Here is a 16,256-nt window from a genome sequence, read left to right on the forward strand (position 1 = left end):
AAAAAAAAAAAAGAAAGAAAGAAAGAAAGAAAGAAAGTGAAAGGGAGCTTTTAAAAGCTCCAGCATTTCTCCATCCAACTGCTTTTCACAAGGGTTTGGCATTTGAGAATTGCTACGTTTATGATGTTATTCACTGCTCATAATTCAGGCCCTGTGTCTCCAAACTCCAGTATTAACGCATACTGCAGAGGTTCCCAAACCAGCCAGGCTGCCTCTGGCGAGGTCTGGTTTCTCAGCCAATGCCATGCCACTGTGCTCTCTCCCTTCCCACCAACCTTGTTACCCCAAACATTTTTCATTAACCTTGAACACTGCATTTCCATTTGCCCTACAGCTTTCCCATGAATTTTTTTTTTTGTCCTTTTCAGTTTTGTTCTTCATCCAAGCTGCCTTGCAAGAAATGAGGAAAATATCATATTATTATAAGTTGAGAATTCACTGAAGTCATGCAAACTTTCTGTGACCAAAGTCACTGTCTAGAATTGTGGAAACCGGGGTACACACACATGCTCTTATTAGAGGGTCCCATTGATTATACAAGATTTTTTAACTAAATCACTAAATAAATGTGAGTTAAGTTGATAGGTGATTTCAGGTCAACTCTAATTCCCAAGGTCAAATAAGCCTTTGAACAGTCTTTAAGAATATAAGCTCACTCCAATTCATCAAAGCCGTCTCACACAGGGTTTTCTTCTCTCAGGTCCTACAATGCTCTAAAGTTCAGGAGATTATGTGCCGTCAGCTTCAAAACCCTCTAACATGCTTATCCATCCAGCAATCGGAAAAGCTACTCAAACAGGATCTTCTTAATGCACTTCCTAACTTTACAACTTCATGGGGAATGCTGCATTTGTTGAATCAATGGCTGGAGGATTCCTCCCTGGGAATCAGCAATGTTGCCTTCAAATTTATTGCAGTTCAGTTTAGAATTTGTTTGATAATCCAAGTACATGTTGTTTTTAGCAAAGAATATGTTTAATGTTTCTGTTCTCTGCTTACCTAAGGGCAGGGATGGAGAGAGGAGAAACACTTTTTCTACAGCAAATAAAAGAGACTTTATTATTTTTGCAATTCCTCAAAAGCTGGAGTGAGGAAGAAAGCACTGGTTTAATAAGCTATAGCCTTCGAATTATATGTAAATGGTTCCAAAGGAAACTTACTCCTTGTGAAAAAAAAATGCAACTAGACTTCATTATTTCTCAGGGTCACAGAACATGAGCACATGGACACAAAGACATTACAAACCCATTTCTCTCCAGTGCAGAGATCTCGCTGACAACATTCTTCATCCTGGGGTTAATTGTGTAGATGTTGAGCTCTCTTGCCCCTTGGCTAGCTCTAGTTAGTATGCAGGAAGGAGAGGAGAATGCAAACTAATGATTTTATTAGGGATTAGCAGATCTGGTGAAGGTATAGGATAGACCCATATTAATTTTGTTCTTCAGTGGCACAAATGATCACAGATTGAGACAGTGGATCTTCTCCATGACCTAACCCTTGCTTTTCTCTATTTTTTGTTACTATTCTTATTTTTGCCTTTATTTTTCTTGTTACTTTCTCTTTCCCTACCTATGAACAATTTTATCTTCAACTCACTGATTTCTAGCACTGCAAATCTTTTTAAATTTTTCTTAGTAGATAGTTAGAAAGTTGCACTCAAATACATAGCATCCCATGGAGACATTAGTTGTTGTTATTATTTTTAAAGTGTGCAGAAAGTGCTATTATTGATATCTTTTATAGAAAACAATAATCTTTCTTAATTTTAAATTAAGATGAGGAAAAATTACAAAGACATGTTCTCTAATCTAAATCTACTTTCTTCCTTTATTTTCAATGTCCAGTCAAAATGGGATAGCAGGTAATATAATCTTTTCTCACTTGGAAATTCAAATATAGCACAGGTTAATAGAATGACATTAATGATAAGAATAATCAGTAATGTAAGGCATTTTATATATAAAAAACAGTGTTCTAAGTGATTTTTAAAACATGTTAACTCATTTAAATGCTCACAAGCACAAGACATGTACTAGAATCATCCTCATTTTACACAAGTTTTGTCCAAGATTACACTAATAATGCAGAATCCAGATTTGAAACTGAAATCTGGCTCCAGAGAAAATGCCCTCACTACTAATGTCTTTTTCTCTGCTCAAATCTTTCTTTGAATCTCTATGATAATCAAAACTCTGGAGATAGATGGCATAATGCAAAACTTGAAAGTGGAATAGCTACTTTAGTCTAGGTTTCCATCCAACTAAACCAAGAAGTAGGCCTTTCTGTGCAAGTCTTTACTTGCATTTTGTGTGTGGTTTGGAAATGTCTTCTGTCCTCATGGAACCCTGTGTGTTTGGCTCTGAGATGATCTGAGTTTCAAAAAGCCAGACAGCAAGCTGGGACCAGTATCTCCTTGGGTTGGGCTGTGCTGCAGCAGGCTATGGCCAGACAGCATTGTTAGAACCATTGGACTGGCAGAGTAACTCTCTGGTTGGAAAAAGGATTCAGTGGCTGTCCAAGGAGTGTGCTTAGGTTATATTGCTAATGGGAGCAACCTCTCTACCCATTTTGAACTAATTTTCATTTGGGTTAAAAAAAAAAGGACTTGAAATCCTTAACTTGAAATCAGCAAAATGTTGGTCAGAAAATATGTTTGGTATGATCTTTCCCTGTTATAACAGGAACATATAATTTCTGCAATTCATCTCTGGAGGTGGAGCTGATCTCAACAAATCTAAAGAGGGTGAGCTAAGCCTCAGCAACTTAGTGAGGCCCTGTCTCAAATAAAAAATAAAAAGGACTGGGGATGTGGCTTAGTGGTTAAATGCCCCTGGATTCAAACCCTAGTTAAAAAAAAAAAAAAAAAGGATGGGCTAGAAATATGGTGATTGGTGATTTCTGAGAATGGTTGTGAATGCCTAAATGCATTTGAATGCATACATTTTGGTGTCCTTGGTTTGACAGCACTCATGTAGCTTTCCTTCTGGTTACAAGGTAGAGGAGTTCTGCTGTCACTGTTTTCTGTTTTGAGAGCACTCTGCCTATTGTAGACTCCTTAGCTTAGTTTGAAAGAAGTCATTTTAAAATGACAGGTTTAGTAGCAGTGTTAGGTTACTTAGTAGTGAAATCTGGGGCAGACTTGTAACCGCTGGGTCTCAGCTGGTTGCTAAGATACAAAATGGGTAGCTTTCTAGGTTGGCTGGACAGAGTACATACATACATATTTTTTAAAAGAATCTGTTAACTAACTGGCAAATGTCTAGAATAAGTTGGGATTTAAAAATATTTGGAGAAAAACTTAAGTCAATTAGCAAAAATGACAAAGTATATAAGGGATAAGTTCCATTTTTCTATTTGCCCCAAATCTACTACATTTAGAAAAAGTATGCTTTGAGAAGCATGTGTATTTACTTTTACATTCTTTTGTTGGATTTGTCCCTAATCATCATTGCACAAACACCACACACATATATAATGGTATAAAATGCCAGATACTTTTTTAGTAAGTAAACCTTTTGCAAGCAAGTAGCCCCTAGTCGACTGAAAGCATTGGACACAGACCTCAAAGAAGACCTTGGACGAATAGTTTTAGCCAGTGCCTGATGTTTCTGAGCCTCCATTTTCTCATCTTGACAATGCAAATAACTATTTCTTAGATTTGTAACAGGGAAAACATGGAAGTCATAGAAGGGAAAACATCTTTTTAGTGCCTGGTGTTCAGTATGAGTTTTTATTATCTTTTTTCTCAGTCTTCAAAGTGTCATGTGTTAAATGTGACACCATTTCTCAAAATCACACTCACATCCCTGGTCAGCACCATAGGCAGAGCCTCTGGGCCCATATGTAATCATCTGATAGGAGTGGCATCTGATGTGTGGGGAGACACAGACTCCTACACACTCCCTCACTGACCCTTTCTTGTCTCCAAACAGCAAGAATATAGAGATGTTGAGCACTGAAATTATATACTTATAAAAAACAATTTGGCACTGTTCTTTCCACCTTACTATTACAGAAAAATGTGAACTCAGAATAGAATTTTGCTATTAGACCCTGCGAAGTGCAGTTTGCTCTGCAACCTTTTTAATTTTGGTTCAGGGGCTTATCAACAGAATGCCAAAATCTAAGGTAACTGTGTATATGATTGCTTTTTTCATTCTGCTTAAGCACAAAATTCATTATTAAACAGAGAAATGCAAAATAATCTCAGATTAGTTTAAAAACCAAGCCCAAAATGCATAGTTTGAATAATGTGTATGTGCATATATATATGTATATATATATATATATACACACACATATATATATATATACACACATATACATATATATATACACACACACATATACATGAGGGTATATGTATATACACATACATTCATACTATTAAATACACATGTATAGGCACAGGAAAAAGAAAGAGAATATGATATTGAGCTATTCAGTACACTGAGATGTAGAAAACAAACAACTTGATAGACAACTCTTACTTTATCACATCTCATCAGCCCCAAATATCTCAGAGATTTGCTGCTCTGTGCAATCAGAGTGGCTCCTTGATCTGTAATTTCTTTGCACCATCCAACATCCACAGTCTCTATTGTCATGCTGTATCGCCCAATGGCTATCAGTGCTGCAAAGACAGTCAAAGAGAAAGAAAGCATTAATATTAACAGTGTAAGGGATCTCTATCTTATTATGACTATTTCTCTAATTTCCTCACTAAATTTGTTCCTGAAATGTTGTGTGCAAATGAATGTTTTATAAACTAAATTAAATTTGAAATGCTTTAGGAAAGCTTGCCCTATGACAAACTCTTTTGCAAAGTGAATAATCATTCCATAATTTCCCTTTCATTGGACACAACCTTTTATCAGTTTTATTCATTACAAGGTTACCTATACTTTCAAATATCCACATTTGCAGAAGGAATAAATTAAAACGAATTACAGATATAGCATTACAAAACCCCCAAGTAGTAACTACATTTTGTCCGAGACAACCTTAACAATTTTTTAAAAGAAAAACTCATGCAAACACCATTTTGAGGTGTGTCATACCACATGTGAATTTCTTTTCAAATCAGCATAATTTTTTCCATCTGTTCATGACTGCAAAATGTACAGGTACATAATATTTTTCACATTAGTCCTTTTTGGGACTGTTAGGAATTAAGAGTACATCATATATACAGCTGAATTTAATTGGTGCCATGCTAGAGTACAGAAAAGTGAATGCATTTGTTACAGCAAATTTCCTCACCATATCAGAAATCTTCCTTCTATTAACATATAAAATGAAGCCTGCCATCCGAAAACTATGACAGTATCTCCAATGTTCTTGACTGTTCAGCATTGTGCCACTGCTGTAGTGCATACACTTATCCCATAATCTCCAATATGAACTACTTATTCCTGTAAAGCTCCATAACCCATCACCCTGTCAGAGCCACCAGTCAGGTAATGTAGCTCTTTTATAGAAACTTCTGATTTGATAGTTGTGCTCATCTCAATATTTATGAAGCATAAAAACAGATTCTAATACCTCCAGGCAGAATTAGTTCATGATACATTGGTCTGTGAATGGAAACCATAAAAACAATGCCACTACTATTAAAAAGGAAAGAGAAATTGTTGCTAATCATTTCCTTAGATAGCATGATTTCTGCAAAATTAAAGGTGGATAGTATTTTTTGAAGTGTGCTGACAGACTGATAAGAGTGAATGCATTATTTATGTAAATAAATACATCTCAGAAGAAATTACTTGGCAAAACCTGTTTGTTACTACTTAAGTAACTTTTATTTTTACTAGAAAACTCACGCCCATTGCATTCCAATATGTAAGTACCCCAAATAACCAAATATATAATGTTTATAAAAACAATCATGATCCCAGTGCCTCACAGTAAAAATACAAAATAGAAATTATTTAAAATTCCTCATGCCACCAGTTGGACACTGTTTTCATCTTTGTACATGCTGTTTTGGTATTTAAAGCTTTCCAGATAGGGAGTAGGGTGGTGAAATTTGCTAATCACTAAATATTTGGGGAAATGGTTTGAATACTATTTTTGTGTAGTTGGAGCAATTTCCCGGGTTAATTCCATTGGTGTCTCTGGCCTAAGAAAATTGCCATTCTCTCTGGTATTGTTGTAACTTTCATTGGTTATGATACCCTAAGGATCTCCTATGATAAATGAAGTAGGAGATACATAAGAGAAATCCCTTTCAGTGCAAAGTGCTAAAACTGTGATTTTTAAAAGATGACAAAGCACAAGTTGCAGGACAGCCCAATGTTGGAAAATTGTATACAGTTGTTTTATTGAGGTTTAAGACTAATACATAAAAGTCCTGAAATATCCAGGAAAAGGCAAATCAAATGCTATGAGAAGCTTTCAGAGGCTGCTTTATAAGCAAATGAATCGTCAATAGGTATAGACTCAGGACAAAAATTCACCAGTGTTTGGTGTTTTCCTTTGCATTTTCTTTCTTGTCCAAATTAAAGTATGTAACAAATGAGATGAATCAGGATATTCAGGTTTCGTTTTGACCTAGTTCTATTTACTGAAGTTAGAATTAAACTTTATTTTTCCTTAACTCATTTATTCAATAAGCGCCTCATGAGTTCTTAAGCATTTCTGCCAACAATTTATTGACCACTTTCCCTATGCCAAACCCTGGGCTAAGAATTTCAGGCGCATTATCTTATTTAATCCTCACAGTAACTCTATGAAGTCTTAATGCTATGTCTACCTTAAAGATCAGGAAACTGAGTCACAGAGAGATCTAGTAACTCTCCTAAAGTCACCAGACAATAAGTGGGGAAGTGAATTTTAAGTTGGGAGCCAACACTCACACCTGGTTGCACATCAGATATACTAAATCAGAATTATAGGGCCAGGCACCTGGCAATTCTAACAGGTTGCACTTCCAGTGGTGGAAATGTGGCATGATGACATGCTGAGCCTGTGCTGGTTACTGTGGACACTGAGATCCACTGAGCTCAGAGTGAGCTGGTTGAGTAGGGCGCTTGGTTGGTGTGAGTGGTTGGGGTGGGAATGGAAAATGGGAATAGCCAAGTAAATAGGACACAATGCCATACTATTCTTCCAGTTCTAATTCCTTCTCACTTTTCACTTATCAAATCAAAGGTCAGCTTCTCAAAACTGTTCACCCTATCATTTACTACAACTGGTAATGTTACTATTTTTACTTTTCTAAGGCCCCTTTCTCATATTATCTGACAACTCCTATTCCCTGCTGAATGCCTAGCATTGAACACATGCCTGGAATAGAGTAGGTTCTTAAAAATATTAATTGAATACACCACTGACTGTAGCCCCTCATTCTTCAGGGCAGGAGGGATACAGTAAGGTAACTCTCACAGAAGAGTTAAGCTAGGTCTTGAAGGACAAACAAGAATTCTCCAGAAAAACAAGGAAGCGAGGGTAAGTATTTTGGGCGAAGGAAATAGCATGTGCAAGGGTAGAGAGATGAGAAAGAACAAGGGAGCTGTAGGTCATTCTGATCCGTAGTCAGACGCGTTATCCACTGTGCAACTGGCCCGCGCCTAGCTGTAGGTCATTCTATGTGGCCTGAGTAAAAAAAAGTTCAAGGAAGTGGCAAGATTCACTCCAGAAATATTTATTTAGTGATTAATGATATGAGAGTAGGCACAAGGGATATAAAGTAGCAAAAACATGCAGAGTCTTTAATGATATGGAGCTTATATTCTAGCAGAAAACAGCGTGAAACAAATAAACATCTAAGTAAATATAATTCTAAATTGTGACAAGTGCTCTAAAGGAAATAGACTGAACCTAGAGAAGAATAATATTCAGATGGAGAGACAGGTGGTCATCAGAGAGGACATCCCTGAGAAAACTATTCTTAATCTAATAGTCCTTCAGAATAGTATCCATTTTAAAGAAGAGAAAAGTAATGCCCAGCTCTAATAAAGTGGCAGAAATACAATACGAACAGATTATTTGGCTCCAAAGCCAGTGCTCACTCTGTCACCCAGCTTTGCCCAGGATGACAGTGGAGCCTGCGCATGCTCAGAATATATTTCTCTTTACTTCTGTTCAGGACCAAATAGAGCTCTTAGGCAACCAACTACATGAGAGGCCCAATGGAATCTTTCATTCAAAATATATACTAAGAAATTTATCACTCCCTGAATGTGGGGTGCCTTTAGAAATGTTTTCATTGTTCAAGAGTTAGCTGTGAAACCCGTAGTGTGTGTTACAGTCTCAAGTTCAGTTCTAGCCACATTACTTCGGAGATGTCTGACCTGAGGATGAGGTCATGTTAATTTTTAACTTTTCTGAATCTCAGTTTCCTTACCTGGTAATGGTAAAGTTGACTATAGCTCATGCCTACTTCACAGGGTTAGTCTGAGGCTCACATGAGATAATACATATAAGGGGCTTTTTACTACATAAATGTCATGGTTTATTTGCTATTTTCCTAAACCACACTAGTGAGGCAGTTGATATAAAATGAAAAGCTGTGAAAGAGTTTTGAAAATAAAAAAGTTCTGAGCAAATAACAGCATTAAAAAGTACTCAGTCATTATGTCACTGTTAGAGTTATTGAACTACCTACTCTCTATCAGTGATCATGAACTTGTAGACTGCACCTGGGCTGATAGTGTGCTAAATGTAATGTAGGATTACTACCTTCATTAGGGGCTTGTTGACACATTACAATGGTATTTATTGAGTCTCGAAAAGGGAGAAACTATGCAAGACTAATTTCTAATTCCAATGCAATTTTAACATATTTAATCATTTAGCATATTTAACATATTGCTAAGTGCAACTAATGAAGAAAGTTTTTAAAATTACACAAATTTGTAGTTCAGTAACTTGTAGGCTGATCAAAATGTACATTAACCCACTGACAGTCATTTCCATAGGCATACAGGTGACAGAGTTACTGAAAGATTCAAGCACATATGCACTTAATTTTGGTCAAGTAATTCTGCTCCTGGGAACATACCTTTAAAACATAGCTCTAATAGTACATAAATATGAGTATATCTATTAGAGTATAGATTATAACTGCAAAATAATGGAAACAGCCTAAATGTCTGCAAAGTGGTTGAATGAACTATGTTATACCCATACAATTTAATACGAGTCTGTAAAAAGTAAATAAAGAATATCACCAAGAATTAATTTGAAATGATTTCTAAATCATTAAGTGAGAAAAACAAAATGCAAAAAAATTTCATGTGATGTGCTATACCCTTCAAATAAGATTGAAGGGAATATAATAAAATACATATGAACCTGTTCGTTTGTGCAAAAGTAATATGGAAAGGATAAAACAGAAACTATACAGATTTATTTAACTATTAAGGTTGGTAGAAAAGGAAAGAAGGAAGCAAAGACTTCTGAAAATCTTTCTTGTATATAGCTTTAACTCTCTGAACCTAGTAATGCTTTATATACTTCCAAAAAATTTTAAAAAAATGTGGGAAAACCAAAGAGGAATAGAAATAATAACAAATTAACCCAATTGTATTGAAAATAAGCAGCATAACCCAGATGAATAACACAACCATGTTGAAGGGAACAGGGTTAAGAATTAATTTGAGCTGGGCTGGGGTTGTGGCTCAGTGGTAGAGTGCTTGCCTAGTACATGCAAGGCACTAGGTTTGATTTTCAGCACTGCATATAAATAAATAAAATAAAAGGTCCATTGAGAGCTTAAAAAATTAAAAAAGAATTAATCTGAGTTGCTTTGAAAAACATCATTTTGACTGAATATTATAAGATGAAAACCAAAAAGAACTATAAGCAAACACTCACTGTAGTTGGTAAATCGATTTCTTACAGGAGTATCATTTAGCAATTCAGTAAGTACTTTATATGTAATCTAGGATCATAAAGGATAACCAGTCTTTTCATCGTTAGAAATAAGAAAAAGCAAGAGACTTAAAATGAACTTTGTATTTATTAGAACCATAGTATTAGAATGAATTCATGGTTTCAGTATGTATATACATACACACACATATAATATGGTGGGTGGGATGGGTCTGTGTGCTTAGTACACATACTAATATACTTTCTAGCTCTTTTTGCTGAAAGGGATTAGGAGCACTCAGATTTTAGTGTCTAAATACCATTCTCTGATAAAAGAAATAAGTGCTTCTTAGAGAAATGGCTGATTTTAGGACTGGGTCAGGGAAAAAACAAGATGATTCTGGAACATCTTATGATGTCAGAAAAAGTTTTTTTTTTAAAAAGAATGGGGGCATGTCCAGATAGGATACAGAATTCAATTACAAGGAGTTGCCAATGACCAAATCTGGATCAATTTGAATATTAAAATAAATGATGACAGTATTGGATGTTAGTTAATAAAATAAGTACCTACAAGTCCATAATGATATAATAGGCAAGGAGGCACAGTTTTTCCTTACAGAAGAACTCCAATTAATAAGTGAAGAAGGAATGTGGGAAATACAAAAGTACAATCAGGCAAAGACTGCAGTAATAAATCCTGCATGCGGTATCCACCAAGGGTTATTCTAAAAGTAGTTGGTGAAAGCTGGAGGAAGAACAGGACACTGAAATAATACCAAAGGTATTTATCACTGAAAAGTTAAAAAATAAAACAAAACGAAAAAAACTTTACAGTGGACAGACCCAGCAGACAGCAGATAACACCTTAATCAAATGATCAAGGTTAACTTCACTGGTAAATAACATAGAAAATCACCTTTTTCCTGATCATTTTTGTAGTATTCCTGCCAAAATGAACAACCTTGATCAAAATAAGAAAACATCGCACAAACCCAAAGTAAGAAACATTGTACAAATTATCTCCCCAGTACTCATCATGAGGGTCAAGATAATGGAAAAATAAAAAAAAGATGAGCAGCTGGTCACAAATTTGAGGAGACTAAATTGACAAGAAAACTAAACACAATGTGGGGTTTTGGTTTAGATCCTGGAACAAATAAAGAAATTAAGGAAAAACCAGTAAAATTTTAAATAAGATTTGCAGCTTAATTAATCTTACTGTTTCATTGTTAATTCCATGATTTTGCTCATTATAATACACTTATGTCAAGGAACCTGGGTGAAGAGTGTCCATGAATTCTATGATTCAGCACCTTTTCTGTAATTCTAAAACTATTTTAAAACAAGGAATTAAAGAAAGTATGAATAAACTAATAACAGTTGACAAATGAATGAACTAAGTAAGCAACCACAATTTTCTAAGTGAAAATGGGTATTATTTTCACAATGAAAGGTCTGATAAATATATAAATATATAAAGGACTAAAAATACATTTTTCCCTCACAGGAGGAAGAGTAGTCATATAAGCGCATTAACAAGTGACCTGCATGTACTGTTTTGTCCTTCTAGTTCTATCTTCTGCTATGGATCTAGGTATCTGTAATAAAATCAGAAGAAATGCCCTACTGCTTAAAAGAAATAAGGTTAAAATTTAACAGTAGGATCAACATCTTTCATGTTAATACTTGGATAAAAGCCATTTGCAAAGAAATTTCTTGGCACAGTTACAAAGAGATAAATATGAAAAGTGCTCTTCTTTGTAGGAGTCACAGAAGCTCCAAAAACAAAGAAATGACACTTTCAGAGACATTTGTTTTTGTGTTGATGGCTCCTGTGAAGGCTCTCTCTTCCCCGCAGGGACAATAGCTCACCCTGGATGTTCAGGAGAATCACAGGCTCCTAGTCACAGTACAGATGCCCAAGTCCCACCCCTGGAGATTCTAACTCAGGAGTAGCTATGAAAGCTTCTGGGATCCTGATGTGCAGCTAAGGGCTGAGAACCACTGGAACAGAATAACCTACAACTCAGGCAAAGTCAGTCAACAAAAACCAAGAGTTCACTTTTAAGCATATAAATAGCTCATGTGTTCTGATACTTGAAAACAATTTGACCTCTCATTTCTCATTCATAATCTCATACTTTTTAATCTATTTCTTCTAAATTTATGTCCCTTCCACTTTTTTTTTTGGGTACCAAGGATTGAAATCAGGGGCACTCAAACACTGAACCACATCCCCAGCCCTGTTTTGTATTTTATTTAAAGACAGAGTCTCACTGAGTTGCTTAGGGCCTCACTTTTGCTGAGTCTGGTTTTGAACTCTTGATCCTCCTGCCTCAGCCTCCCGAGCTGCTGGGATTCAGGCGTGTGCCACCATACCCTATACACACTTCTATACATTATTCTATTCTTCCTATTACATGTAGTAAGCCAGACGCTGACCACACTATAAAATATTTTCCCTGATTGTGCTTTTTCAATGTAGTAAGCCAGACACTGACCATACTATAAAGTATTTTTCCTGACAATTCTTTTTCAACAAATGTTTTCCTTTACTTCATTGCATTTATTTTCTGAATCGCACTAATCAGAGTTTGTTACATCAACACGTCTGTCTTCCTCACTAGATTGCTAAGTACTTAGGCAAATGTGGAGTGTTATCTAGAAGGACCTCTGAGCCTCTGAAAATCAAATGTTACCCATTTTCCAGTTTTAATTAACTTTTTGGAAGTATACCACACAGTAGAAAGTTGTATATATCCCAAGGGTGTAACTTAATGAATTTTAACAAACTTCATAAAGCTGTGTAACACTACCTAGATTGAGAAACATGAACAGCACCCCTGACATCCCCACTTATGTCACTACTAGTCCCCCCAATAAAGACAATCATTAAGCTAACTTTCAATCACACAAATTAGCATTCTTGCTTTTTAAAAAACATATAAAAGGCCCTAACACAGTCCTCCGGATTTTTAGCTGTTCATTATGTTTGTGAGATACATCTACACTGCTGTGTGTCCTGGTAGTGTTATGTAATTGTTCTCAATGCTGTATAATATTCCATTCAACTGATGGACATCCAGGCAGTTTCCACATTGGGGTTATAATGAATAATGCAGCTGTGGACATTAGACTACATATCTTTATGTGGACATGTTTTCATTTCACTTTGGTAAGTGCACAGAAATGGAATTTCTAGGCCACATGGTAAGAGTGTTTAACTGCCAAAATATTTTCCAAAGTTGCCATACCATTTTTCATTCCTACCACTGTATGTATGAGCCTCCTAGTGTCTCCACATTCTTGCCAATGCTTGCTAATGTGTGTGTCTGAGTAGCCCAGTGGGTGTGTAGAGGTCTTAGTTTTCATTTCTCTGGGAACTAATGTGCACTGTCTCCTGGTGTCATACTTTCATACTTTTCTTGATAAACTCTAGCATAGGTCTCTAATCCTTGCAAGTACTTAGTAGATATCAGTTAAGTTAAATTAATGAAGTAGGGAAGGAACATCCTTTTTGATTATTTGACTATAGCAAAGAATTGCTTTGTAAATAATAATTTCCCCTGTAATTTGAAGGAAAATGTCAGTAAAATAAAGTTAAGTCTATCCTCAGAGACACAAAACTTAAAATAGAAAAGTAAATTTGGGGAACAGAACAAAGGTATAGAAAACTTTTCAAATGTTCAGTTATTTGTGAAAATTTCAAAGAGTGAAGTAGGCTTTATTTAAGAACTCTGAATCTCTGAAAATTAAGTGAAAATGCATATCATAAAAATGGCTGCCCAACATTAGGGTTGAAAACTCTGAACTGTGATAGCATTTTCAAGATGCTGCATGTTGGGCCATTCATTTTACATAACTTTGCTTACTGAGTTCAGAGTGGCAACACATGAGTATTGTATGACTCACAAAGGGAGCAAGCTGGCTGTGGCCCTTGACCTTTCTGGGAAGAGTCTCTCCTGCCCTGTACACCCTGAAACGGAAATGTAAGAATTATTTATAGGTTGCATCTGCTTTCCTTCGTTTGAGATAAACAAGTTGGTGAAAAAAATAAGTTTGAGCAAAGAATTTTTTTTAAAGGTCTTTTAAGGTATCAGTGAAGGATAAGTATTTTTCCCTTTATCCTTTCCTATTTATTTTTTATTCTACAAGCAGAAAGATACAAATCCTGGTATATAAAAACCATTTTCATATATGTGACTTCCAAAAATGTTAACAAACAAGAGGTGTGTATTTACAACTAACCTACATTTACATGGATCTGATGTGCTGCTCTGGTTTTCAGTGGTGCTGTGTTTGGTGGTAACCAATCCTTTGAATGGAATGTTGGGTTTCCCTAACAATCCTCTTATTATATTTTAGAATTCACGATGAGGAAGGAAAAAAGCTTTACTACTCTAACATTAGCAGAGAACCTAGAGTCGCTGGTTCAATGATTCCTTTTTTTATTCCAGTCTGCATAAATACATATATTACTTTTCAAAGAATTATGCATCCCTTTCAAGATCCTGATGTTATATTAGATTTCCTTGCTTTATAAGAAGTGAATTCTAGGTTTAGATATGTTGGTTCACAGATACAGAAAAGTACATTAGTGCCTCTGTCATATACCTGCCTTTTCTACCTTTCTGAACTGAATTTTCTGGATCTAAGATAGAGATTAGATACAAAAATTTCTCTGACAGCATGTGCCCCATAGTAGAATGTGATTTCAGTGATCACCACTTAGGAGACACAAAAGTTGGTATAAATGTATGCGTTGTCAGGTTGACCAATAAACAGTATAAAAGTATCTTGATAGAAACAGAAGAAATCAGAGAAGAGGAAGCACATTTGAAGATAATGGCACCGTGAATACATTATCTCTTCTTTCATTCAACACAAACGGAGTGCCTTGCACCAGGTAGTGCTTTAGGAACTGAGGGTGAAGAGGTCAAATTCCTGCCTTTATGGAGCTTATATTCTAGATACGAAATTAATAAGTAGAATATATAATTTGTTAGATGGTGAAAATGGTTTGGAGAAAAATAAAGCGGAGAACAGGGGTAGGAGTGTTGCAATTTTAATTAAGGTGTCCAGGAAAGGCCCACAAAGAAGTGGCATTTGACCTAAAACCTGAACAGGCAGGTGAGCAAGCCAAACAACTATCTAAGGGAAAGGTACTCTACATAAACAAAATCTAGCATCAAGGCCATGAGGTGGGAAGATTACTGTTTTGCTCTAGAACCACGGAGAGTAGTTGTGGTGAAATAAGGGAGTTAGTGGAAAAGAGGATGAAAAAAAAATCTTGGAAGTCATTTTTCTTTGTGGGCGGGGGCGGTACTGGGGTTTGAACTCAGGGGCACTTGACCACTGAGTCACATCCCCAGCCCTGTTTTATACTTTTTTTAGAGATAGGGTCTCACTGAGTTGCTTAGTGCCTCGCTTTTGCTGAGGCTGGCTTTAAACTCCAGATCCTTCTGCCTCAGCCTCCCAAGCTGCTAGGATTACAGGCATGCCACTGCATCCAGTTTGGAGGTCATATTAACAGTATTTATTCTGATTCAAAATGGTGTCAAAAATGTTAAAGGAATACTTGGGCCGGGGTTGTAGCTCAGTGGTAGAGGGCTTGCCTAGCATGTGTGAGGCACTGGGTTTGATCCTTAGCACCACATTAAAAAAAAAAAAAAAAAAAAAAAAAAAAAAAGGTATTGTGTCCATTTACAATTAAAAAAAGAAAGAAAGAAAGAAAAGAATTCTTTTTGTGGTTTTCAGATTTAAAATAAACTTATTACACAGGATTTTACATAGATGCTCTTTGTATCCTTGTGTCTAAGTATCCTTGTATTGGTAGGACCATACTGGGTTCTTCTACTGGATGTAAACTCCATTGAGAGGGGCAAAGCACCTTTATTCATCTTTGAGTCGTTTGTGTAGACAGAGACTTTATTGGTTAGTATTCAATATACTATGTTTATTTAAATATGTATATTTTAGAGATCACAATTACTAACACTTGGAAAATCTCTGAAAGGGGGTCTTGTTAATTCTCTAGAGTTCACACTCATTATTTTATTCTAAAAATACTTATTTAGAGTAAGTAGATTTAGTATGTCAGCACTGTTAAGACTATAGGTATCTTTTGGGGAGATTATAGATAATACATAATTTTTCTAACACTAGGCATTTTTTTTTTTTTTTAACAAAGTAAAGGAGCTTTTAAATGTTACAACTGGACAAGTCACTTAATTTAACTTGACATTTCCTTCAGGGGATATTCTCTCTAATCCAGTTCCTCAAGGCGCACACATTTAATAGCACCAATACCCAACATCTCAAATCATGTGACAAAGTATAAAGTTATTTACAAACAAAAACTTAACACAAAATTATATCTCAATTATTTCTCCCTAGTAGTAACCAGAGCAGTTGTGATTCAGCGGCTGTTGTCTGGA

General features: G+C 35.7%; 1 protein-coding gene across 1 annotated transcript in view; it reads right to left on the reverse strand.

Annotated features, from left to right (window-relative positions):
* Fbxl17 (F-box and leucine rich repeat protein 17) overlaps positions 1 to 16,256 on the reverse strand; it is a 515,989-nt gene that overhangs the window by 15,803 nt on the left and 483,930 nt on the right. Inside the window, exon 8 of the mRNA XM_047555024.1 lies at positions 4,491 to 4,633. Coding sequence (XP_047410980.1) covers positions 4,491 to 4,633 — 143 coding nt within the window. The remainder of the gene's footprint in view (positions 1 to 4,490; positions 4,634 to 16,256) is intronic.

This window comes from Sciurus carolinensis, chromosome 6 (assembly GCF_902686445.1).
Source record: "Sciurus carolinensis chromosome 6, mSciCar1.2, whole genome shotgun sequence".
NCBI classification, from domain to species: domain Eukaryota; kingdom Metazoa; phylum Chordata; class Mammalia; order Rodentia; family Sciuridae; genus Sciurus; species Sciurus carolinensis.